Source organism: Tauraco erythrolophus, chromosome 3 (genome assembly GCF_009769465.1).
Source record: "Tauraco erythrolophus isolate bTauEry1 chromosome 3, bTauEry1.pri, whole genome shotgun sequence".
NCBI classification, from domain to species: Eukaryota; Metazoa; Chordata; class Aves; order Musophagiformes; family Musophagidae; genus Tauraco; species Tauraco erythrolophus.
In genome coordinates this window covers 66094947-66122000 of record NC_141467.1, presented here as the reverse complement: position 1 = coordinate 66122000, position 27054 = coordinate 66094947, and the positions used below count along the sequence as shown (strand labels likewise).

Genomic DNA, 27054 nt, shown 5'->3' with positions numbered 1-27054 from the left:
TACCTATTCATAGAGGCTCCCACAGCATGATTTACTCCTCACGTGCTCTTTATGTTGACCACAGGATGACACAAGTAGGTTTTGCTCTTACTCTTGTAAGCTTATTTGAAACTGTTTCACCCCCCACCCCCCACCCCAAAAAAAACCCACAAAAACTGCACAAAAATGTGCTACTACTTAAAATGTCTCATACCAGGTGACCTCCGTATCAGATTTAAGTTTTCACTCTCTTTCAGTAGGAAGCAGAATGCATTCAGGTTATATTTGGGCTAAAAATTTGCTAAAATTAAGTTTAAAAGAAAGACTTTGACATGAGAAATTCAGTATCAAACTAAACATCGTAGTGCAAGTTACAGTTAGAGCTCAAATAACTGATATTAACTTAAGGGTGTATAATTATCATTATTAACATGTATAAAATTCTTAAGGTGGTCAGTTACGCACAAAGGATGTTGTGTATATATAACTTAGTGTTAATAATTAAACTAAAACCACCACATAAGTCTTGAGTAGAAGGCCAGGTTTTAATACAAAATTAATACCTGAGTATAATGGTCAAATTTATTCCCCCTGATAAATCACATACAAACGCGTTCAGTGCCTCCATTCCACATTTCACATGAGGTTTTTCCTGTGTTGTAAGAGACCACTCAGTACTAGTTCTATTTGCAACGTAAAAGACTCCATATAAAACAGCAGAACAGTCTGTCGCGTAGTGACTTTAATACGTTAAGATTTTTCAATTAAAGTCTTCATTTTTCCTGTAGACTTCAGCATGTGCTGTCCAAACTGAGAAGGAAACCAGAAACATGTTCAGATTGCTTTCAGCAGAAACCTACTTCAACTATTATCCACCCAAGCTGTTAGTAAAACCAGAACTTGGGCAGAGGTAACTGGCTTTATCCACCTGCTTCTCTGCATGTGGATTTCACCTACTTCCTAGCCACAAAGTAAAGAGAAACTTGTCAGCAACTGGCTGAAATCACTCAGATTATCAGCTAACCATCTGCTGGAGCAGCTCTGATTGGAGATGGTTCACTCTACCACAGCAAAATAAGACTACGGATGTAGTTATCTTGAGAAGTTGACAACCAATTGCTCTAGCGCCATTTTGAGAGTATTTCCGTTCTTTATCCTGCATTTTTGTGCAAATCCCTTCAAAAGCTGTATCATACAAAGATACCACGAGGACTGATGTGGCAAAGAAGTTACATATTGATAAGTAACTGATGGCAGATGTTTATTAGCTCATGATGGATACACACTGTATCACTTAATAAATTAAAACCCTTCAATTTTCTTAGCTTTTGAGGACTTGATGATCCTTAATCTCAAAATCTGGACTGTCAATTTCAAAATGTGAAAGTCATGAAAAACCTCTGTGTGAATAAAACATGGCCAACTCATGTTCTTTTCCTTAAAGCCTCAAAGACACTGGGGAAAGAAGTGATTGATTCTTGGGGAATATCTAGCCTTTTAGTTAGGAAGAACAGCCTGAACATGACAGGAAGAGGCCGCCTTAAAGACCTAAACCAGAAGGCAAGTAAGTCAATGTTAATAAGCTGAAGGACTCGGAAGTCCTGAGATTTGTGACTTGGGAATCTTATTTTCCTCAGAACTTCCTTCGGAGTGCAGCCAGCTTCTGGAGTTTTCTGTGCATTATTCTGAACGCACAAAAGGAAAAACAACTCTTCACTCTTCCTCTCTGTTTCTGTAGCACATGACTTTAAGGACTGCTTACTAGCAAAGCTCATCGATACGATACTAGCCTGGTTTTTAAGTAAGTGCATAATGCCAGAAACTTGCATCTTGAACATTCCCTGCTTGAAAACCCCTTACTTCAATTTCAAATCAATCTGAAATAAAGTAGAAGCCATTAACTCGTACCATGATGTGAATTTTAAGTACAATTTCATTTTAACATTCTCACACTCTAAATAAACTGCTTTTATTTACTCAGTATTTCCAATTATTAGAAGAAACTCCCTATTACCAAGATCAAGCAGGCATTCTGAATAATTTGCTTTCTGTGTTCCTAGGAACGGCTGATGTGTTTCAGGATCTTGCTTTAGAATTTCATGTGCACTATTTGAGTGGTTAAGGTCAGTAACAGCAGGCAAACTCGGTTCAGATTTCTTTCTGGTATGAGCCCTTAGGAACTGAGATTTCGGAATATCACATGCTCGTGGCAACAGAAAAGATTTTTGTTTAAAAAAAATAAGAAAACTTTTAACAGGGCTTTTTAAACCTAGGGCTGAAGGAGAATACAAACTTAAGACCTGATACTAAAAGCATATGATTGCCACAAATCCTAGCATATCAGCAGTACTTCTTAGAGTTTTGTGGACAGGGATGCTAACTTCCAGGTATCTGCGTATGTTGACAGCAAGACGTGTGTTGGCTTTCATGAAAAGTACCGTTTCATCCAAGCATGTGTTCAGAACCACAATACTCACCAGCATGTCAGTCTTTGTCTTTGTTTCAGTCTTTGGAATCACTTTTTCCGTTTCACTTTGGCAATCGTTTTGGTATCGATAAGCAAATTTCTTTTTGAGCGCTTCTGCTATTAACGCTGCGGGATCTGTAGGGTCAGCCGCTTTGGGTTTTGTACCTTCTGATGATCTAGGAAAGAAAATGAGAAACATTAACATAGTCCCAAACAAAGCTTTAGAAGCTGCCAATACTTTTGCATTCCGTTTGTCAGATGTTACATCAGCATCTGTCTCACCGTGAAATAGTTCTGAGTCATAAAAGCAAACCATTAATGCAAATGTTGATACGTTTATTACCTTTTCACTGAGCGTAGTTTCACACTGTTCATGTCTTTGAGGATTTCTAGCATGTTTGGTATTTCAAGCTTCTTTGGCCCATTTTCTGTCGGATTCTGTCCAGAGTTTGTTTTTTTGTTTTTCCTTTCTTTAATGAGCTCAATTGCAGACATACTCGGTTGTAGGCCTGGGGGAGGGAGCGGTGGTGGAGGAGGAGGTGGCGGTGGTGGAGGCATGACAGGGAAAACAGCTGAAGCAGCTGGACTTGACCCAACTACAAATAAAACATGCATTCCACATCAGTTTACTTGTAAATCCCCTTTATATCTCACAAATGCTCAGGTAAGAATATGACTTTAATGGCTTCAATTGCCTCCCCTCTGCCTTTTCAAATTATCATGTAACTTCTTCATTCCTAAACCACCTTAAGTAGACTCAACTGAAAAGCCACATAAAATCCTTCTCGAAGAGTGAGAAGCATTCTTTGAATTTCCAGTTCAAATTCTAGGTGCATTCGTGTCTTTACTGCGATGGGATGGGCGTCACGACGTCTTTTAGTTATGTTCTGCTCCTTTTGTTACCAGTACTTCACTTCCTTTTGAGCGGCAGGTGTTGAGCTGGAAGCCACATACAATCTGCCATGTAACCAGTGTTTCTCCCTACTTAGCATCACAAATAAGAAATTACCATACAAAAATTTTAAATGTAAATTTCAGAGCTCAAATAGTGCTTAAACTGAAGCTTATTCCAGCTCTCTGAGGTTAAGGGGTTTTAGGCCAGCTAATCATCTGCCCGAACATCAGGATTCTCACGATAATCTTGATTTCAAGATTGACGTTATAAATATAATAGCAGTAACAACTTGACAAATAAATTAAGAAACCTCTGCTCAAATGCAGAGATATGTATACAGATAATACAGAGGAGTCTACTCTGTGTACAGTCATACATGTGGTGTCATTACAACATTATACCAGAAGAGGGAGGTAAAGATGATAAAATCAACCCAAAATTTAATAGGAAAATTAAACAGAAGTAAAAGGAAAATGACGAAAAATAACTTATTAGTTATTTCACAAAACCCTAACAATAATTACAATGCACGAGTGAAATCATGCGATCCTCAAAAACCATGTCATCCTATGCTATTTCATAGTTTTGAATGTGAACAGTTAAGGCAAAATAAAGTAACTGCTGTCAGTTCACAGGCAAAAACTAAACGAGCATCTGAGGAATCAGAATATGATTTTATACATCAACGTAGGCAAAACTGTGGTTGTTAAGTGACCTTACGAAACAGTGAAAACCAAATGGCTCCAGTCAACAAGGACCATCTCCCCTTAATCTTTGGAGATGGTAGACTTGGAAGGCAGTAAGGTGAGGGAAAGCGGAGAAAGAACCTTGGGAAAAGAACTACCCTGTTTACTACTAGAAACAGTGCACCACTTTTGGTTCCATCTGGACAGTGTGTCTGATCTCAGAGATGATTCCAGTAAACAAGCTCCTTTTCTGTTATTTATTTCATAAACTTGAGATGTATATTACATATTCCCAAAGAGTAATTAGCATCTTCTATGATTACTTCATGATATCAGAGAGCCTATTTCATTACTGGATGTGAAGACTTAAGTGTTACAAATTATGTTACATTCCTGTAGTTTGGTTTAAGACATCATGTTTATCATGAGCTTTGCTCTGAAAGCTGTTTAGTGCTTCTTTACTCATCCACAGATTCAGAATTCTGGCAGGCTTTCACACAAACACTGAGACTTTTGAAATACCAGAAAATCTGGCAGGTCTCTTGTCTTCAAGACCTATTCTGTATCCTTTGGGTAGTATGCTATGTCTGTCTGCCAAACTAAGCGAAACAGTATGGAGAAGTGTTCAGTGTTGCAGTATCTCACAAAAATGAATTAGCACATTATTAATTATAAAAGAGACAAACTCATTAACTAATTTGTGCTAAGAGTGCAGCAAATTTAATACCTGCCGTCAGGTTCTGTTGTTCTTGCAAGATTACAATTTTGGCTATTTGTGCTCTTAAAGTGGCTAGTTCATTTTCTAGAGCACTGATCTTCTGCAGAGCTTCTTCATTTGCGGTCACTGTGCTCCTGGACACCGGTTCTTCTTCCAATGGGTTCTGCAAGGATGTCTGTCTGCACAGGGACCTTCCAGAATGATGGAGTTCACCTGAAAGAGGCTGGGCTGTTTTTGACCAAACTTCTGACCTGAAACAAAAACATCACAAGGTTCCCTTCTTAAAGGCTTTGTTACAGAGAAAAACCAAAGCTCCATTACAGGCAAACCAGGAACACAAGCTGAAGGCCTGACTTTACAATTGGCTGTACACAAATCACTTCCACACCAAAACACTATATTAGCTTAAAGTAAATGAGAGCTTCACATCCTTTCTGTTTGCGTCATGAGCTGTATTTCTTCTCTTCCTCATGCCAGCTTTTTGTGGAATCCTTGATTTCAGGAGAGAAAAGGAATACATTCCCCCTCATCCCTAATCTATTTCTCTGCCTCACACCTATTGTATTTTTTGTTGGAATTAAGATCTAATTTTTTTTTTCCCAAATGCTACCATTTTCCCCCCATGGGCTGCAAAGTCACATGTAGTTGATTCCTTTGAAAAAGAAGGAAGGGTTTCTTAGCTCCACAGCACATTTTTGTACTTTTTGGACTTCTGAAGGGACAGTCCACCATTTTAGCAGTGTTGGGAGTATGGAGTACGTGAAACAGCTGAGTGGCGCAGAGGCTACTTATCAGTAAACGGGAAAAGGTCTTATATCTAGTTTTCTAACACAATAAATAAAAGTACAGAGAACAAAACTTCATACAGTTTTAAAGAGTCCATAAACTTCCTTCCTCTTTCTCACAAGAGCAAGAATATGCAACTGTTGCCTTCCGTTATTACCATTACCCACCAAAGCTCCAGCTATGTTAAACTCTGAGGCCTTACTGAGCACCTGCAGTCAAGTAAGCACTTACAAAAGGTTTTATATTCACTGAAGACACCAACATTTTTGAAGTTTATTTCAAGCAGAATTGATAAGGATTAATGACAATAGATTACCATAAAAATTATAACTGCAAAATATGACCACATACTTAACTCCACAATCCTCCTTACCTTCAATCCCAAAACTTCTCTGGCAAGTCAGGATTCCATTATTTATTCAAACGTGAGAGTAAGAACAGTGGCTAGTGATACAACTTCTCAAAAATGCATAGAATGGCACCAGACTACTACAGTTTAAGAGCCCCACCACTCCGGATGCGTGGGTTAAGCTACTCTGGATGAGCATCCCATTAGATCTGCAATTGTGCTAGGCTTCAAGCAAGAACCAAGACTTAAGGCTAGAACAAGCCCTGTGCTCTGACCACCTCAATCCGAGATTAGATACACACTGGAGTCTCCCACGACACTGACAGAAAACATCAGCACAACTTCCAGAAATTTAATCAAGCAGAACTGAATATTATCAAGGATGTTAACATTTAGGTGGTGTTATCTACACAGGAATAGAGCAACTAAAGCCAAGAAACAAACAGGATGCTTCCTATAGCAGCCATCTCCCTGCTCTCCCTAAATAAGTAAGGTGGAAGGCACCAGTGGTCACTTTACTCTAAAACCGGCCTTCTAGAAACTCTTTAACAGAGCAGAACAGCAAAACAATAAAGGGTATTTTCAAGTCAGAGCAGTAATGGTGTTTTAAGCAAATGTCTTGACTGGAATCTAACACTGTGGAAAAATACTATGCCTGAATTGTCACTACTGCTCCGACTAGGGGTAGCGGAAAAATGATTTGTCATTCAGTTGCTTCCTCTATAAAACTGTATTTGCAGACAAAATTACATCTGCAAGACTGTTTACTGAATTATATAATTAATTTATATTTAACAGTAACACCTACATGATCTTGTCAAAGCAGAGAATTTCAAATGCCTGGAAAACACCTAAAGTGTGCTAGCTCCACTACATGATACTGTGCACAGATGTAATACACAGTGCACATTGAAATACTCATATTTGCTAAGTAATTTGCTTACCATGCTCCATTATAAGCTGTTTGCCTTAAGGTCACTATAGATCTGCAGGATTATTTTAGTCCCATCCCACACCCATCTGTCCCCCTTCCCCCCTTCACATGCAGATGTCTCAGCAAGTGCAAGTCCTATATCTTTCATCACAGGTTCTCTGAAGCAACGAAGAGCTATTCTCCCTGTTGTGTCCATTAAACATAATAGCTTTACAGTTCAATCCTTAAACAAAATGTTTCCGTGCAAGCAAAAGTAGTACTGGCCAGCCAATTTCCTTCGCATCAAATACACTTTAGAAATAGCGTTTCCCAAACAAGCGTTGATTTCTGTGACTCCCCTCTGAGTTTGTGAAATTAATGTGGCAGTGCCAGAACGTACGTTATGCAAAGCTTCGCTGTGGCAAGTCATGTTGGAGGGCATCGAGGTCATTACCAACCTATTTCGTGCTTTGAAATTTAGAACGGTATCCTCCAGTAATCTCTGAAGCCAACAATCCGTGCCTTTCTCTGGAAGGTTAGTTTGTTTAGAAGAAAAACTTCCTCTGCACTACAGAACTGTACCCGTGTTTCTGGCTAGTCTGAGAAGCACTTTGGGTAGGCTGGAATAGAGAACTCCATCACTTCATCCAACCTGTTTCATGCAGTTACAGTGCTATATAGCACTCTTGGTCCAACACAAGAGTGCCTGTCCCATCATTTTGGACACAGGTGCTCACGTGCTTCCCTGCCAGTTTTCATTACGAAGATTAAAGACAAAACATAAACCATAATTTTTTAGCTGTCTTTAGCAGACTGGAGAGCCTTAACCAGAAAGGTGAAAAACGACATTGGATTGTGACATCACTGCTAATTAGGAAGCTGTACAGTGCACCACCCCATGGAGCGGGGAGATTCCCAGGAGAATTAGAGAAGAATCAGTGCAAGCAATTGTGCCATACCACAGCAGATATTTCTGTGGCGACAAGGTTGCTTGAAGCTGTCACATGCAATTCTTTGCAATAAGTAAATAAAAAACACAGCCTTCCTTGCATAAAGCCAATCTCCTATATGTTCTCAAACTAGTCTTTCGTTCATCATCCTGGTAGTCTAACCTCTACTACTCCTTTTCCAGACCCCATCCTTTCTATCACTCTTCCCTCTCTCTCCTCCCAGAATTCAAGTGCTCTCCATTAATTGCAGTGCACAGCAGATTCTCGTTAGAGAGAAGCTAGTTTTCTTCCTCTCAGTTCAGAAGTTCCAAGCGAAGATTTGAGGAGCGTACCTGAGTCTTGTAGAGACTTCACCTTCTTCTTGAGCAACCCATCCCACATCTGCAAAGGAGGCCACTGCATCTTCTCTAAGTTGATTAGGATGGTTTCCTTCTGTGGCATGAGAAGTAAGCTAAATTTTAAAGACAAGATTGAAGATTTTAGAGGCACTACTCCCAGCCCATGTCACTGTCATTTTACCCAATACTTTTAGTGAGGCTACATGTCATTAACACATACATGCACGAAACACATCCGTAGACTTAGCACACTTATCTCTGTCCTGGGCTTGGTCCAGAACCATTTCATCAACTTCAACAAACTACTCAATCTAGTCTGCTGAACACTTTACAGAAACTATTTTTGGTTTAAGGTTCACGGCTAACTACATAAACTATCACACGACACTACTGAACACTAAAAATCTAATGGAAATTGTTACCTTAAGGACAAACAAACATCAACATTCTCCAGTAGTTTGCTATATTAATTGAAATAATATGTTTTAAAATTATATTCATGACCAGTAGTTAAAAAAAGACATTAAGGCTACTAATACTTCTTAAGTCTTTTGTTCTGATTTAGTATTATTTTGAAAGTGAAATTCTGTTGAAGTGTGTTTCCCTTCCCGTGCAACTTCCAGAATTTCTGTACAAGAACAAAGGTGTGTGTATTACGTGGATGAGGGAGGGGGAAGCCATTTCTACTACCTCAGTAATCACAAAGACTTTGAGTGAGAGGTAGGATGCGATCGTAATGGAATACACTATCTACTAACAATCTCATTTACAGCATGCAAAACAAATTGACCATTTTCCAGCATGGTTCTGCCACTAGTTTTATAGCTGTTTGAAGCCAAAAGTGAGCAAGGCTCCAGAGATTGGAACCGTTCTTAGATTCACAGTTAAGTGACCTGAACGGAGATTTGAAGAATTGTTTGGACCATCAATACATGCTCCGTAGCCATAACTATACAAAATGGTTCTAAATCTACTTTGAAATACTGGCTGCTTCCTCGGGTTAGGCAAGGGCATGTGTACTCAGGCACTGGAGCAGCCTGGTCTCAGCATCTTAGCAGATAAAGGCTACTGAAACACCTTTCAGTGATTTCTTCTGCCCAGTCTGTCACCTTGAGTTACTCATCTCCAATGCAACTATGCCACCTCTTTTGCTTGTATCACAGAATCCACAGGCCAAATTTGCACAAGTTGTTACAGCTGGTTACGTGCTGCGTGCTGCTGGTAGTGGCCAAGAAGCTAGTAGTACTGACAAAGATGGTGGTAGTATCTAACAGTCTATGAAGACAACTTTGATCCAGTCTGTTACCACTTAGGACAATTTTCAAGGCAACTCACCTCTGTAAGAGTAAAATATTATGCAGCAGCAACTATGAAATATTAGCATTAACCTGAATTTGTAGCAGACCTATCACAGTAGGACTGCAGTCTGGATGAGGTGAAACCAGTTCTGAAGAACAACCACAAATATTTTAGTTGTAGCCTTTGACACACGGGTCCCAGGAAGATACAAGTTGTGGGCTTGGGGTTGTTTTTTTTCCCCGGGAATTGTTACCAACAGCTTTAGAAATAGAGATTAGTCATCTTCACCTCACACTCTCGCAACTTGTGTGTGAGCCTTTATCACAGCTCCCAGGAGTGTGTATTGGCACCATCAGATCATTTGGAAACAACAGGGTTTTTTCCAGGTAGCATCAGCACAGATGGTAGTATGTTTATCACATTAACAGTTGTGCCTAATACCATCACAGTCTGCTTCTCTTTAAAACAGTCTAGAGAATACTATATTGCATGTTAGGATTTTCATTGTTTGAGGTTTCCTTGACTTCTTTCTTTTTTGAAATAAAAATAAATTTTCATGACCACGGTATCTGTATTAATGTTAATGGTAATTAAAAAAATCCATAATACATTAGCCACTTCTTGTAGGTGATACAGATATTCCTGATGGCAATGGCCACATGAGGAACTATTACCATGAAAAGACTGAAGGCACATTTAAATAAAGGCACTACATGTACCTGCATCAAAAATAATTTTATAAATCAACAGTAAGGAATGCATTTACCACTGCCAGGTTTCCTGCGTTGTGAGACAAATAACTTCTAATCCAACATTTACTAGCAAGCCTTCTGTTATATTATGATGCAAGTTTCTCCTTACTTTTTTATTCATATTTATATGTAAACAGAATCTGCTTGTTACCCCACATACAGATGTTTCTTTTCTCTATCCCTAAAAACAACAAGGCCTTCCACAGCGGTGAATTTCGAATTTCAAGTTAATGCGAGATTTTTACTTTAATTTAAAGGTTAAAAGCCAACACCCATCTCTTAAAACCTTCGCCTGTCCATAGAATGATCTTAAACAATTCTGTGACTACCCTATTCCTCCAGCCAACCTCAGCTGAAGAAAACTTGGACAACTGCTCTGCCAGCACCTGAAATGGAAAACTGAGAGCTGAAAACAGAGGCCAAATGATACTGGATGGCAGGAACAGAATGAAAGAGTGAAAGCAGCCTGCTTTTCTTTCTCTGGAAACTATGTAGCTGCTTCTTCTGCTTCTTCCTTCACAGGCGTTTGCCTATTTTAGTGTGCATGCATGCTGCACACACATACATGCACACCTGTGGGTTTCACACCGTTACTCCACAAATTTCTGAAGAAAAGACTACACAAGCTGTACTGTTTTGGCTGATGTCATAGAACCAGAGAATCTCTCTTGAGTTGGAAGGCACCCATAAGAATCATTGAGTCCGACTCCCAAAGAGTCGGCCCCGCCAGTGTTTCCGCCCGGTTTCGAACCGGGGACCTTTCGCGTGTTAGGCGAATGTGATAACCACTACACTACGGAAACACTGCTTAGGAATATGCCACAGCAGGATCCCTGCTTTTTGTTTGCTCCAGGAAGTGGAAAGTGGAACAAATGTTCTTATATATTAAAGGATAGAACAAAAACTCTAATTTCAAACTACTAATACATTTAGATATTAAATACTTCTCCAAGTAGGCCAAACCTGCTATGATTTTTCAAATTAGCCCAGTGAACTCTAATATTTGCTGCACGCACATCAATTCCTTCGGAGACTTTATCGAGTTACCAGGTTTTCACCAGACAAAACAGACACAGGCAACTAGAACAGCAATGCTGTAGCTGAAGGATTCTATCTTGAGAGACAGTATTGTAGGTTTGGTTGAGTCCACCTAGGCTACATTGGTAAGTTTAATTCTATTCTCTCCTAAAGACTACAGATAAACCTAAAAAATGTGATATATGAAAGAACTACATGAACCATTTTCATTTGTTCATGCCATATACGGTATGTAAGGTAAGCTCTGCCACTGCTTACTGAATACATAAGCAGCATTTAGAAATTAATTTAAATGTTGACTATGGCAAGATCCATAGAGACAGATAATAAAACGCTCACTAGACCTCAAAAATCAAAATGTTAGCCTACTACTCTTTTTTCAGACTATCTGAACAAAAGCATGCTAGAAGAGAAGAAAGAATGAACATTAACAGAGATATTCTTTCAATATCTCTTATCCACGTATCATAAGCAAAATGAAGACCTATGGAAAGTTTGTTGCTCTTAGATAAAGTTAGAAACACTGATGACATACATGCACCCTCAGTTGAGGCAAGTAAAGTTTGCTTTGGTTTTTAAATAAAGTGACTTACAGCAAGGTTGAGTGCATGGTCCTTTCATAATATAGCTAAAGCTGGCAAGAAAGAAAGAGGAAGAAACAGCTATAGGAAAGCGCCAGTTGCAACAGCACAAAAACGATCGAGACCAGTATTGAACTTCACTACAGAATCTTAACACTGAGGTAAAGACATAAAAAACAGATGTTAGCATCACACTTTACATGTTCAGCAGTTTATATATTAGTTTAAAGCCTGCATAAATCATATAAATTTTAATGTGTTTCAAGGTTCAAACTTTGAAATTCGTATTTCTAATTCAATCAACTGACAAATGTACTCCTATTTTTAGGATCCTTACCTTTCATCTAATAGAAAATGAATGTTTATACTTAGTGTACACAAAATCTAAGCAAAGCTGACTGAATGCCTCTTTCAGAGGAAAAAAAGGCAAATAAGGCAAATGTTTATTCTAACACAGAATTCAGATGAAGATATATACACATTTTTATTTCAACATTAAAAATATTAAGGAACAGATTCCCCAGATGTACCATGCAGCTCTCTTCAATACATAAACCAGAAATGTCTTCTTCTTGTATCATATTAAGAGAAGGCAGCATTTGGCCAACTATCTGCAAATAAGCATCACCTTCCCTTGTTCACAGTAGAGAAAATCAGGTACGTTATAGGACTTCACTTCCTTTCAAATCTGAGGAATACAGATCCTTATGGCTGGCATAACTACTTTAATTATATATCTAAAAGCTCAAATCCAGCATGTCGTTTTGTTGTCCTTGTCAGCTGCACAAATCCTCACCCCCCACAACATATATATTTATTTTTTTAAGTTTCATCAAGCCACTAGCAGTGGGAGATGGATGTCGCCCTAGTTTCTCAATGTAATTATTTGAGAGGGGCAAAATGTTAGCATGGCTTTTACCATCACACCAAGAAGGCTTCTATGGTAATCTCAACTCTCTGATTTTGCTACTATAATTTCAAGTGTAAATATTGTTCATACATTTCTTTTGGGATAAAAAATTTATTTTAAACAGTGAAAAATTTAGCTGTGTGGAAATTACTTTGTCTTACTTTGAGTGATGATTCCCACCATTCATCTTTATGTTCCCCTCCTTTGCTTGGCCCAAGAAACATTCCTCTCAGCTTGAGTTTCAAGCACTAAACTTCTCCAATTCTGTACCCACCCCCTATCCCTAACACACACACAGCTGAAGAGAGTATGTGTAACAGCTTCCGTTTTCCCATCTGTTCCTCAAAGACTATTTATAAAAAGCAAGGGTTTTCTCCTCCTTAAGCTTTTACCCTCACTCTTTACCCTCCCACTACATGCACTTGAACGTAAAAGCCAACAAGTGAGAAACCTGCACAGAACTGATACTCCCTTTTCACCTGTACAGTGCTAGCCTTGTGTTTAAAACAAAAGTAAACAGGGTACTCATGTTATTTTGTTACTAATCTTTTACTTTCTGATAAAGTTGTTTATTTTCCCAATATTTTTAAGTAACATTGTTCGTCTTTACATGCCTCTTCAGCATAGCTTGTAAGTACTGTTTAAAGAAATAAGTTTCTAACATTTTTCTCTTTTATGAATATATTTTTGTTCAAGAAAAACTTTTTAATACTGTATTGCCTCATTTTAGAGTTCCAATTTCCCCAGGAAAAAAAAAACTGTTTCAAGTTTCATTATGTGTGTTAAAGCAACATGGATTCACATTTTAGGCAGTATAGAAGCTGAAGAACCCGTATTGGGGAAAAAGTCTGAACTGGAAGTGGGAAGAACTGAAGTAAACCAATTCTCCTATACGCCTGGTTTATCATACTCTGCTTTTACAAACCCTCTAGTCATTTATTTAAATGAACTGCATGTTTGCTTAAAATCTTCCGATGCAAAAGCAAATCCCTTTCTCAGTATAGCAAAACACATATTCTAAACTGTTTAGAACACCTACCTGAAACTGAACTCTTGGACACTGTATAAGAGAGAGGTTAGTACCAATTGTTCTTACAATACTTCGAGATGAACCGTAAGGCTTGCTTGACCAAAGCACCTAGAGGGGAAGGAAAAAGACGCCAGCTGTTAGGTAACTGATTTCTATATCATATTGGAATAGTTTTCCCTTATCTTTCCATACTATGCTTGTGCTATACGTATTAAAAGTTATTCCTTTCATGCTAGAAAAGAATATAATATACATACACTAAAATTTCTATCAGTGAACTCCTTACATTCTATACTCAATTTGGCACAAAATTTCTTTTTGTCATTACAATATAGCTATGAGTGTTTAAATTCAAGACAGCCTTTGCATTAAGCTTAAATTCAAAGCAATAAATCAGGTAATACAGAAGGCTTCAAGAGTTGAAAGCATCTTCAAAAGCATAAGCTGTCCATTTTCAAGACAATAAAGAATCTGCATTGGGTTAGACACCTCTTTTTAAGGCGTTTCAAGAAAAGCCACTTGATCATGAAAAATCCATAAAGTTATGTAATTCTACATTTCCCAAAATATCTTTTTTGGTTTTTTTTTTTTTTAATTAAAAGCTCTTCTAACACAGGAATAGTGTCTACTAGTCTTAATAAAATAACTAGCAGCTAGCCTAAGCATGAAAATGTAACTGTGAAATTAAATGGCAAAGAAAAGTAAAAGGGAGAAAATAAATATATGAATGAAAATTTGTCCTTAAAATTGCACACAGCACCTCAACACACTTGGCTTCATTGCAACTGTTTCTATTGCAATTCAGATTTCTTCTGCGTTGCTTCAACAGGGATTGAATTTGCTTTCTTTTGTTGTTTTTAATGTCAGGAATGTTTCTTCTATTATTTACCATAGTTGTATGAGATAAAATGAGACTTTAATCCGAGGAGACTACTACGAAATAAGCCAGAAAAGAGAAAAAAAAAACAAAACCTAGAGAGAAGTAGGAAAGTTTCAACACAGGGAAAGGCAACAAAACCAATGCAAAGAAGAAAAAGAATAATGGGAAGACTCTTAACACAGAATACATTCTTAGTAAACAATTAGAACACTGTATGGCAATTTAAAAAACTTGGTCAGCGCTTACTTATGGATGTAGATACAAATTTAATACTCAGACCTCAGTTTTAAAAGGCTCATAGCTTCAAGCAAACTCAACATCCTGTTAGAAGGTTGCCCAAGATAAAAACCAGGCTATTAATACTGAAACAACCCTCGTTTGACATGGCAATATTGACTGTGTAATTAGTATAATGCAGCTGTGGGAGTTTCATAACACACAGCTGAATAACATTTTGACATACTAAGCAAAGATCACTACTCTTAAATTTTGAAAGTTCTATTAAAAAGACAAATTTATGCTGCATGGTATTTATTCCCAGATTATATTATCTCAGAAACTTCACATGAACATTTTGCCTATTTCTAAACAAGTCTCTTTCCTTCCTCTGGATTTACTGGAACGTATAAATTCTGACAAAATACATGTGCACTGGACATACACTATGCCAGATCCTCACATCAGAGCTGCAACTTAGCCATTAATCCACTCAGACCCATTTTTTCCATTCTACAAAACACACGTTCTCTTGCTTAATATGTGGCTAAGTTTGAACATAACTTTTTTCAATGCAGAGTACTCTGTTGATCCTGCGTTTTGGATGCCTCAAACAAAGACCTCACATTTGTGACTATCACATTACTGTTTGTCTATATATCTGAGCAAATAGCAGGTAGATCAGGAGCCTTCAAGAAAAAGTCCCTGACAAATAGTACTGCAGTACTACAGCCTCACTGTTCACAACAGATTCTGACTTTAGAAGCAGAAGTGTTAGTGATAGCCTCAAAATGACTTTGCATTGGAAAAAATACTACTAGTCAAGGGAAGGCTTAATTAATTAATTAATTACAGAAGTACTTCCTCAACAGCAAAAGAGCCTACATGCTGTATCACCAACATAAGTGCAGGGCATTTTAAACAAGTGGCAAAACCTGTTATTGCTGAGACCACAGACAAGACGTTGACTAGCAGCCAGATCCTCAAAAATATTTGGTGCCCAAATGCCCTTGGGGTGGTTCAACAACAGTGGTTTGGCGCACCAAAACTTTTAATGACTCAGTTTTGGTAATTGAAGATATGCTTGGACAATATTTTCAGAAAAGTGCATGCAAGCTGTGCCACAAGGTATGCAAATAAAGTCAGCATACTGCTCAGCTGAGCTAGTATGTCTCGGCACTGTTGTATCCAAGGTCCACACAACTACTTCTTGACTTGAAGCACTGGCAGAGCAAGTCTGCGAAGTATTACTTAGTCAAACCCTCTTATTGCATCAGTGTTTTGCTGTTGTCCAGAACAGCTGACATTTAGAAATGTAATTGCATTATCACAAAGTCGATACATGTAGAGAATGGGGGGAAAGAGATTAAAAACTTGTTCCCCCCCAGCTATTTAGGCTGAAAGATGTTGCTGACAATGACCACAACAACACTTACGGTAGTCCAGCATATTCTCATACTTCGAATTTTCAAAGTTACACCACATGAAATCTCAGATCAAAGTTCAAATAAAATCCTAAAATACGGATTCTTATCGGTCATTTTAATTTACAATGTATAAACATTTTGCTTTCCATAAATTCCCACCATTGATAAAAGCTATACCACAATAATCCAGAGTATTAACTGCCTTTCTAAGCACTACGTATAGCTGTTAAGGATTTCTCCATTGTTAAAACACTAAAATATTTTGACACCTTACAGGGATTACTGCATTGAGGTCAATATTTCTACTCAAAATAGCTTCCTAAAGGTCCCAGTGACAAATCAGTTGATGTGTAGCAGACTGTGCTCTCTCTCTCTCTGCTAAGCATTCAAAGAAAACTCTATACAAACTTTCCTCCAAAAGGAGAGCTATGAGTTCACATCCCTCTGTTTCCTCAGTAAAGAACACAGCTGTGTCGGTCTCGTGTATTGTGACACTTTCAGGAGAGGTAAATACAGCACAATTATAATCATCTCAGTTTCACGGGGCTTTTCATATCTCCAAGATAAAAGCAAAGAAATAAGATTATTTAAGACTTAAAATCATTGTTAAAAATCAGTTGAAAATGTTCCTTCAGCTTCAAAACACAAATAGAAGTCATAGAATCATAGAATGGCATAGGCTGGAAGGGACCTTAGAGATCATCTAATCCAACCTCCCTGTCATAGGCAGGGACACCTCTCAACTAGATCAGGCTACTCAAGGCTCTGTCCAACCTGGCCTTGAACACCTCCAGGGAGGGGGCATCCACAACTTCTCTGGGCAATTTATTCCAAAGTCTTACCACCCTCGTACTGAAGAATTTCTTCCTAAAATCTAATCTAAATCTGTTCTCCTTCAACTTAAACCCATTTCCCCTTGTCCTATCAGTGGACACTCTTGTAAAAAGTCCCTCCCCAGCCTAAGTCCAGGATGAAAAGCACTGTTTACAATGTAAACAGTTTGTTATCAGAGCTAGAAGGAACCACATAGTATTTTCAACACATACATTACTAAACACTTCAGTGACCGAGTAGTAAATTTCATACTTTTTCAGCAATGCAAAATCATGTAAGTATTGAGTATACTCACAGTGTTCTGCTGGAACAGGTAAGCACAAACTGAAATATATTAAGTGTCTCCTATACCTGATTTTCTGAAAACATAAAGCACGTTTGAAACACTTACTGATTCCATGTTTAATCCAACTTGTTCAAAAGCCATCCTAATTAAGCGCTTAAGCCAAAAAATCATTTGGAATGGAAAAAGCCTTTCAAACTTGGGTTTAAGCTTTCCAAACCTGCAGGGCTGCAGAGGTTCCATAGCATTTCTGAAACAAGAAATGTAAGAATTTTAGATGCATGTTGTGAAACATAAACAGAAGTAAACTGCTACACATCTTCCTAAAAAAACAAGCTTTAGAAACAGTTACTGAAAACAAGACACGTTAGGCGATAATAATTCCTAGTACTGCAAAGCACAGGCATTCTTAAAGCACTTCCTTAATACAACCAATGACGATTTTTTAATAGCGTCATTTTTAAGAAATTAAAGCTGTTGCAAAGTTCACAATTAAAAAGCTAGGGAAATGATTGCTCACTCGAGCTTGGACAGACGATAGTGTTCAACAATTTTAAGTGAGCACCGAACACTATGGAATGCCTGCAGCTGAGGACTAGTACCAATATTAAAGGGCTATACTCCTATCTAAAACTCATTTCTACGCAGGAACAAACTACAGAAAGCCGATCACCTCTCTTCATTTATGTTCTCTGACAGCTTTGCTGTTCCCTTCTTTTCCCACAGCTGAGGACAGAAGGAAAACATGGGAAAACGACTAATGCAAGAAAACAGCAGGAAATAGCGTAGATGTGGGACCTGAAAAAATTCAAGCGATTTATAAAGTTGGACAGATTTCAAATTCCGTCTATTTATGTGTACTACCATTCACTGAAATCAAGATGGTTTTATTGCTCCTCTAGTGAAAACAGTGTGGTTTTCCTTTAACTGTGTTCCACACCAGTCATAACTTGGATGTCACTGAGAAGTGTATGCCACCAAAAACAAAATGGAAGGCATTGATTTAGGTTTACGTTTGTTTTGCGTATCAGGCTAGAAACAACGCTCTGCTGAACCACCCTGAGCAACATATTTGTAGGATGAACAACGGGGTTGCTGAAGGCACTATATATAGAGAGGGATGACTAAAGCAACGTAGCAGCAAGGAACTGGTACTCAGGAAGTTTGAAAGTCAGGAGATGGAAAAGCTATACTGTTTGAAAGTACCCACAAGCTTACAGTTAAACAATCACTGTTTCCATTACAAGTGTTTTTTTCAGCAGTTTACAATTCCTTAGTAACAACCTGCTTCTTGTGGAAACTTGGCAGCAACACTGCAACTCTACAGTTAACTTTTTTTAGATAGGTTTAAAAAAAAAAAAAGTTGATATGAGTTTCTCATCACCACAGAAAGTAAAAGACATTTCCTAACAGGATTTTGTTTCCAAATAAACTAGAAAGAAACTATGAATCTATCAGCTAAAGGAGGACTAATAAAAATGTAAGATAAAAAAAATGTTTAAAAAAAGAAGTGAATTAACCACCATGAGATTAGAATGGCAACTGCAATTGTTATAAGAAAAACTATAGGGAAGAATAATGGACTACCTACCAAACAGCCGTAGTAGGTTGGTAATATTCATAGCCATGAATATAAGCTACAGTCGTACATAATAAATAGGTCATAGACTTCTTTACGGAAAGCTGGAAAACTCTATTAGGGAATCATCACCATCTACTTGATCTATTCTTCCTTTAGGCATCAGTGCCATTTAACATCTTTGTTGGTAACATGGACAGCAGGATCGAGTGCACCCTCAGCAAGTTTGCAGATGACACCAAGTTGTGTGGTGTTGTGGACACGCTGGAGGGAAGGGATGCCATCCAGAGGGACCTTGACAGGCTGCAGAGGTGGGTCTGTGAGAACCTCATTAAATTCAACAAGGCCAAGTGCAAGGTCCTGCATGTGGGTTGGGGCAATCCCAAGCACAAGTACAGGCTGGGCGGAGAACGGATTGAGAGCAGTCCTGAGGAAAAGGACTTGGGAGTGCTGGTGGATGAGAAGCTCAACATGAGCTGGCAATGTGCGCTGGCAGCCCAGAAAGCAAATTGTATCCTGGGCTGTATCAAAAGAAGCATGGCCAGCAGGTTGAGGGAGGTGATTCTGCCCCTCTACTCAGGTCTCATGAGGCCCCACCTAGAATACTGTGTTCAGCTCTGCAGTCCCCAGCACAAGAAGGGTGGAGGATTCTGGACCAGCTGCTGGAGTGGGTCCAGAAGAGGGCCATGAAGATGATCCAAGGGCTGGAGCACCTCTGCTATGAAGACAGGCTGAGAGAGTTGGGGCTGTTCAGCCTGCAGAAGAGAAGGTGATCTTATAGCAGCCTTCCAGTAGTTAAAGGGGGCCTACAGGAAAGCTGGAGAGGGACTTTTTACAAGGGCGTGTAGTGATAGGACAAGGGGCAATGGATTTAAACTGAAAGAGGGCAGATTTAGATTAGATATAAGGAAGAAATTTTTCACTCAGAGGGTGGTGAGGCACTGGACCAGGTTGCCCAGAGAAGTTGTAGATGCCCTATCCCTGGAAGTGTTCAAGGCCAGGCTGGACGAGGCTTTGGGCAACCTGGTGTAGTGGAGGGTTTCCCTGACCACGGCAGGGGGGTTGGAACTAGATGATCTTTGAGGTCCCTTCCAACTCTAGCCATTCTATGATTCTATTCTTCCCTTAGACAAGCTACTACACAGACTGTATGGGTCTTTGATCACATTGCACCTGCTGTGTTTTTAAAATAGGAAGAATAGAAGTCTTTCTACATGCACCATGTTAGATTTGGCATCATATCTGGCACGGTAGACAAGCAGCTACATAGAAGAGACAGGAATGCTCCTTTAAAAGGGGAAACCTGTTCCAAAAGTGTGATACACATGATGCACTCCACCTCATTCCAAAGTTCAGACATACTGAACATGTAGTTCAATGCAGATTTCATGCAGAAATCAAAGAGAAGAAAAATGAAGCCATGTCAAGACATTCAAACATAAGAGCAAAAAAGAGACTGTTTTGCTGAGCAATTGCGAGGACAGGGCTGGCTGGTAAAGGCAAGTCATAGGACTGTAACGGCATGACTGTATCCTGATACATTGCTCTTTCAACAGATAGCCAGGTCACTAATTTAAAAATCCCCAGACTTAGAGTTATATTTTATTTCAAGAAGTGAAGAAAAGGGATTACTTTGTTTCTGATCAACTGGGAGGACTGAGTCTCTAATAACAAAGACAATTTGGACAGAAGCAAAAAGAGAGTGTTAGAACTTCTTCTGAGGAAATCATAGAATCATCTGGTTGGAAGAGACCTTCAACATCGAGTCCAACCATTCACCATGCACTGTCAGGGTCCTTAAACCATGTTCCTCAACACCAAATCTACACGGTTTTTAAACACTTCCAGGGATGGGGACGCCACCACCTCCCTGTTCCAATACTTCACAATCCTCTTTGTAAAGAAATTCTTCTTGATATCTAACCTAAATTTCCCCTGGCACAACTTGAGGCCATTCCCTCTCGTCCTGTCATTCATAACGTGGGAGAAGAGATCGACCCCCATCTCCCTACAACCTCCTTTCAGGTAATTGTAGAGAGCGGTAAGGTCCCCCCTGAGCCTCCTCTTCTCCAGACTAAACAGTCCCAGCTCCCTCAGTCACTCCTCATAGGACAAGTTCTCTAAACCCTTCACCAGTTTTGTTGCCCTTCTCTGAACCTGCTCCAGCACCTCAATGTCCTTCTTGAAGTGAGGGGCCCTAAACTGGACACAGTACTCCAGGTGTGGCCTGACCAGTGCTGAGTACAGGGGGACAATCACTTCCCTGCTCCTGCTGGACACACTGTTTCTGATACATGCCAGGATTCCGTTGGCTTTCTTGGCTGCTTGGGCACACTGCTGGCTCATGTTCAATCGGCTGTTGACCAGCACCCCCAGGTCCTTCTCTGCTGTGCAGCTTTCCAGCCACACTTCCCCAAGCCTGTAACACTGCAGGGGGTTGTTGTGGCCCAAGTGCAGGACCCGGCACTTGGTCTTGTTTAACTTCACACAGTTAGCCTCAGCCCATCGATCCAGTCTGTCCAGGTCCCTCTGTAGAGCCTCCCGACCCTCAGGCAGATCAACACTACCTCCCAATTTAGTGTCACCTGCAAACTTGCTGAGGGTGCACTTGATCCCCTCATCCAGATCATTGATAAATATGTTAAAGAGAACAGGCCCCAACACTGAGCCATGCGGAACACCACTGGTGACCGGCCGCCAGCTGGATTTAACTCCATTCACCACCACTCTCTGGGCCCGGCCGTCCAGCCAGTTTTTGATCCAGCAAAGCGTACACCCATCCAAGCCATAAGCAGCCAGCTTCTGCAGAAGAATGTTATGGGAAACAGTGTCAAATCAGAGCAGGTGTAGAAAGCTTCCATGATCTCAAGAAACTGAGAGGCAAAGAGGTAAAGAAATGACACAAAAACTGACAAGATAACCAACTAAAGGCAAAAAGCAGATGCAGAAAAAAAGTAGCATGATATTAGGATGACAGAACAGTATAAATAAGAACTAGTATATTCAAAAAAGGCTAAGGTACAAAATGGGTTCCAGCTTACAGGCATAAAAAAATATCCTACACATGTATTAGGACTAAGTAGGAGACAAGACATACAGTCACAATGTAATAGAAGAGGAAAGAAAGCAAGGAGTGATATAGACAGTATATTCTGTGTTTTCACTTGAAGATGGTAGAAAAGACAGAGACACATGTTAGAACGGGTTATAGACAACTCTGAAAAGTTATAAGCACCAAGGGCAACAGCATCTGTCTAATGAAATTGACCTTGAACAGCTCAAAAATTAGCCAAAGCAATTTCTGAAATATTAGTGATTACTTTTAGAAACTTATTCAATGAGATTCAAAAGATCCAGGAATGAAAGAAGGAGCATGATGACACAAAGCACTGGGAATAATCCAAATTATTTATCCCATCCGAAAACATTTAGGCAACCTTTTGTAATTCCAGATTCCAAGACTTTAATGATGGAAGACAAAAGAGCATTCATACAACAACACAACCACTTCAGTAAAATGATTGTTTATAGTTCACATTATAAATCATTGTTTCTTCTGTAGCCTAAATACTTGAAGTACCTTAGACTGGGGTCATCAACTCCTTGCTCTTGTCAATGACCTGTGATCTCCTTTCGCAGGAGACTGAAGTCTCTGCATCACATCATGCAGCAAAGACTCAACATCTCTAAGAGTGCAGAGTACCAACCAGTCAAATGTGCTTTAACGACCTCCAGCTAATTTGTTATCTAAAAGGAGATCTAAAAGGAAAATGCTTCTAAGTATATCAGCTTCATATTTTTATGAGATCTATTAGTTTTCCAGAATTATCCCCAGGCAAACTTGACACTCATTCCTTCCAGATTATATTGCACTATACCTTTCTTCATAAATCTCAGTTATTTCACAATTATTTTATGTGCCAAGAATGGAAAGCACTCATTCCAAATGAAACTGCTGGACAGCAAGAATGAAAACATTAGCAAATTTTTCTCTCATGCTCTGTATACACGCCAATTTCAGAAGCAGGAGTTAAATGTTTATTGCTTTTAGTAAGCTAGAATAACACCTCTTTTAAAATACTGATGCTTGCTTTATTTATCCTCTAGCTTCATTACGCTACCTAAACTAAAAATAACAGAAGTTTAATTCCACAACTAAATTACTACAATAAAATGCCCTGAGTGATAGTAATATTGCTATAAAACACAGTCTTTCTGCTGTGCTTAAGCAAAACTATTACAGCGATAAGCAGTAGTCACAGGCAAGATTCCCAAAAGAGGTTAGAAGAGTAATAACATAAAGAATTGCTTTTCACTGCAGGGGCTGGAATTTCATGGGTTCTTCATTTATAAAACTCTACTTACAGAGAAAATAGCAATCCTGAAGAACTTTCTTTCTGATATGGAAACATGCAGAAATTCACTGGTTCAGAAATGAGGAGGTCTATCTACATTTCTGAGTGTTGGGATTCTTACTTTAGCCTCCCGGAACTCTTTTTTGCTCCCATTTCTCCCAATCACTTTTGCAGACTTCATTCAATACTGTCATATCAAATGTCAGCCTACAAAGCTGAGAGATAATACCACTTATAAATTACAAACTGTTCAGGAAATAAATATAAAGGCTTGGCACCTGCACACATAAGGCATACTGCTCGGTAAACATGAAACGGAGCCCTTTGCCAGGCTTTCTAGTGAGCCCTACACATGAAAGATGAAAAGAAAGAAAAATCAGATGCAACTGCTTTCAAATTCTTCTACGTATATTTTCTAATGTTGTATTTCTCCAAGTCTCTTTCAAATTATGGGTTCTCACTCTTGAAAAGAAATACAATATTCGTATTTTTCTTACTAAAGGAAGTTTCTCTCATTCATGTAAGATCCACACAAAAATAAAAGAACTTAGTGAGTTTGATGCAGCAGATCAGCCTTAACAAAGAATAAACAAATGCATGAAATCTGAAAAATGGAAGGTCTAGTCTTTAAATTGGAAGGGTATGTATAACATAAAGAAGTCCAAAACTTTCAAAGCAGCATGGTTTCAAAGGAATACCAACCACATCAAAAACCACACGCAAAAAGTGTGGGTTCCTCCTTATTTTAGCAGGAAACTAGGGCACGCAAGATCTTCACAGTGTTTTAGACTGACACATGACCCAAGCTCACCTCATGAAATTATATCCATAAGGAAACATATCAAAGAAGTAATAAAGCAAGATGAAGCCAACAAAAAATTATCACAGCATCAGGAAGCCAAGTGAGCAGGAAGAATCTTCTGATATAGGGCTAGACCCTCTCCCAAATCAATGCAGAGATCACACAGCCAAATACAGAGGTCTATTTTTTGGCTTGGAATCCACAAACAATGAAGCACCCTACTACTTTTAAGAAATACCTATTTGGAAAGATACGCAAAGAGAGATAAAAGTCAGTGAATACTACAGAAACAATCAAGAGCTTATCTAAGCTAATATCAGCATGAAATCTGGAGTAATAATTGAAAGCAATACATACTTGCAATAGAAGCTGCTAAAGTTTTCTTTAAAATTTAGCCCAGTCAAATATACCTCAAAGTGCAGAACACTGTTCATCGCATCTTACCCTTGTTACCATATCTTGCCAACTAAGGACGGAAAACAAAAGAATCCATGCTTTGACACTGATTTAGTCAAAACCTTTTTCTCTGCAGAGTTTATATATACATGATGCAATATGAAATCATGTAGAGGTAAATGAAATCCTTCAACATCTCTAAACTTACAGTATTATACTACACAGTCATAACCATACACCTACACTTTCCTGCCAGACATATAAACCTCCCTAGTCATTGCTGTGAATGCCAGTCCTTCTGCTACATCTGAGAAACAACAGCATGCAAATTTTATTAACAAAAGGGTTTATGTGCCTGAAAAAGCATTTACAATGTTCAATATTTTTCCTCAAAAATCTCTCTTTGTAAACAAGGCTGAGCTCCTACACACAGTGATGAGATTTCGGCTAGTGACCTCTGCAAAGAAAATTATTTTGATTCAATGACAGTTAACTGGAATGTTTAGAGCTGATGTGCAGAAAATTCAGCTCCCTTCACCTAGGTAAAAAGCAGTGGGTATCAGAAGACAGAATTCTTTCTTTTCAATTTAGTCTTTTTAAGTTTTGTCTTCACAAGAGCTACAGAGGATTCTGGCTGCCTGAGGACAGCATGTAAATATTAACGAAGCCTTGCCAACGCTATCAGACAGAGAGATCAATGCACTACAGTTTACGTCAACATTCAAACTCTACTCACATTCAGTATTTGGAATTTCAACAGCCTGTCAAACAAAATAAAAACAAGCACCTAGCAAGTTACTTATTTATGACAATTGCAGAAGAACCTGAGCACAGCAGCAGTATCATTAAAGGTATACAAAGTAACCACTGTAAGTTTACAGAAAAGGAAAATAGGCACCAGACCTCTTAAGATTATGCTCCTTTTCCCTCTATAAGCTACCTCTGTATTTAGAAGCCTCCTTAAAACCTTCCCTGAAACTTCTCCAGATTATCTTTTATTTACATGATTTCCTGAGACTTGTCACTCCCATCACAGCAACGCAGGAGGGTTTCAGTTTCGGTTAGCTTGCCTGCAGAAACGACGGCTTCGACTCCAACACCCTGAGCCATTTCCACGCCGCTCTGCTCCTCTGCAAAGGAGACGCAGGTGCGGCACTTTCGCAAGGCCGCTGCCTGCCTGGCACCAGCCCTGCCCTGGATCGGCCCTCGGCGGTGCCACGCTGTCCGCGGACAGCAGCCGCAAGTGGGGCCGCCCTGAGCGGCCTGTACCCACTTCCAGTCGAGCACAATCCCTCCCCCTGCCTTCCTCCCTCCCTCCCTCCCTCCCTCCCTCCCTCCCTCCCTCCCTCCCCTCGGCGCCGACTCGGGAGCTCCCGAGGGCAGACCCCGAAGGAAGCCACCCGCCCACACACACACAGGGCTCCCGGTCGGAGTGGGCCCGACTAAGCCAGAGAAGCGGAGCGAGCTCTGCCCAGACCGGCGGCGGCAGCGGCCCGCAGCCGACGGGGAGGGCGCGCTAAGCGCAGCAGCCCCCAGGCCGGGGTCGCGCTGCCCCTCGCGCGTCGCCCCGACCCTCCCCCGGGATCGGGCGCCGTGAGAGGGGCTACCCAGGAGAAGGGGAGGCCCACGGGCCACCCAGGAAAGCGGCCGCCCGCCGCCCTCCCGGCCTCACCCACCTCACCCGCCATCCGCCACGGCCTCGCTCTCACTCGCTTCTTCCTCAGCGGCTTGCGACCCCCTCCAGCTGCCAATCCGCGGCCGTCCCGCCGCCACCCTGGCCAATAGCCGCCGCGCCCGCGAGAGGCGGGACCTCCAGTGCCCTCCGCGAGGCTGCAGCGCGGCGACCTACCCGGCAGCCACTGGGCCCGGAGGAGACGGGTAAGAGCGTCCCGCCCCCCCGGGTCACGTGATCGTCTCCTCCAATCAGACGGGGCCCCGGGAGCCGCCAGGAAGTGCTTGGCGGCGGCGGCGGGCTCGGGGTGGTCTTGGCAGTGGCCGCGGCTCTGGCTCCGCTCAGCGCGGCCTCCGTGGGCGCTCGGGCGGCGGGAACGGCAGCGGCGCTGCTCGGTCGTGCCTGCCTGCCTGCCTGCCTGTCTGTCTGCCTGCCTGGAGCAGAGGAGTCGCCGCCGCTGTCGGGAGCGCTCGGGGCTCGGCCAGGGGAGCGGGGAGGTTTCCCGGCGTTGACTCCGGAGGCCCAACAGCAGCTAACGGCGCTGCCAGGCGGCCCTCCGACGGCCCTCGGGGGTGCGGGTGTTGGCTGCGGCAGCGCCAGTGGCTCTGCGGGCGGTGTCGGCTGCTTCCCATCAAAACCTGCGGGAAAGGACAGCGGGTAGCGCCGCGCGAACCGCGACCGGCGGCGACAGCGGCGGAGTTGCGCGTCGAAATCGCTGGGAGGGCTGCCGGGGCGTGGGGGAACTGGGAGAAAGCTTCATGGTGCTGAGGCTGGGTTTAAGGATTATTTAGGAGGCGTTTCCAGGTTTAAAAGCTTTAGCGGAAACTTCACTGGAGCGTTTCAGAAGTCGCAAGGCTCAACTGCGGTGAGGGGAGCAGAGGAACGTGAAAATGGAAACCCTTCGCGACGTAGCGGGGGA

The 27054-nt window shown here is 40.7% G+C and overlaps 1 protein-coding gene and 1 non-coding gene across 4 annotated transcripts; both read right to left on the bottom strand.

The window, feature by feature from the left end:
- Positions 1-255: 255 nt before the first annotated feature.
- MTFR1 (mitochondrial fission regulator 1) lies at positions 256-26230 on the bottom strand. Of its 3 annotated transcripts, none has more exons than XM_086608678.1 (8): positions 26140-26230; positions 17440-17581; positions 13701-13799; positions 8076-8194; positions 4755-4996; positions 2790-3042; positions 2457-2622; positions 256-789 (listed from the first exon to the last, which is right to left on the bottom strand). In XM_086608678.1, the coding sequence occupies exons 2-8, from the start codon at positions 17572-17574 to the stop codon at positions 730-732; spliced, it is 1074 nt and encodes a 357-aa protein (XP_086464804.1). In that variant the 5' UTR covers positions 17575-17581; positions 26140-26230; the 3' UTR covers positions 256-729. The 3 variants fall into 3 exon arrangements, with proteins under 3 accessions (XP_086464804.1, XP_086464803.1, XP_086464805.1); XM_086608677.1 differs by lacking the exon at positions 26140-26230 and adding an exon at positions 25467-25587; XM_086608679.1 differs by lacking the exons at positions 17440-17581; positions 26140-26230 and adding an exon at positions 14452-14648.
- On the bottom strand, positions 10863-10935 carry TRNAV-AAC (transfer RNA valine (anticodon AAC)). The gene has a single exon. It is a non-coding gene; the product is annotated as a tRNA-Val (tRNA).
- Positions 26231-27054: the final 824 nt, after the last annotated feature.

Excerpts from the sequence above, each read along its gene's own strand:
- MTFR1 (XM_086608677.1), bottom strand. The coding sequence starts at position 25,573 with ATGGCTCAGGGTGTTGGAGTCGAAGCCGTCGTTTCTGCAGGCAAGCTA. Across the intron at positions 8,195-13,700 it reads GTCCAAGAGTTCAGTTTCAG|CTTACTTCTCATGCCACAGA; the intron begins GTAGGTGTTCTA and ends TTTAAAATTTAG. Across the intron at positions 2,623-2,789 it reads AAACTACGCTCAGTGAAAAG|ATCATCAGAAGGTACAAAAC; the intron begins GTAATAAACGTA and ends TTTCTTTCCTAG.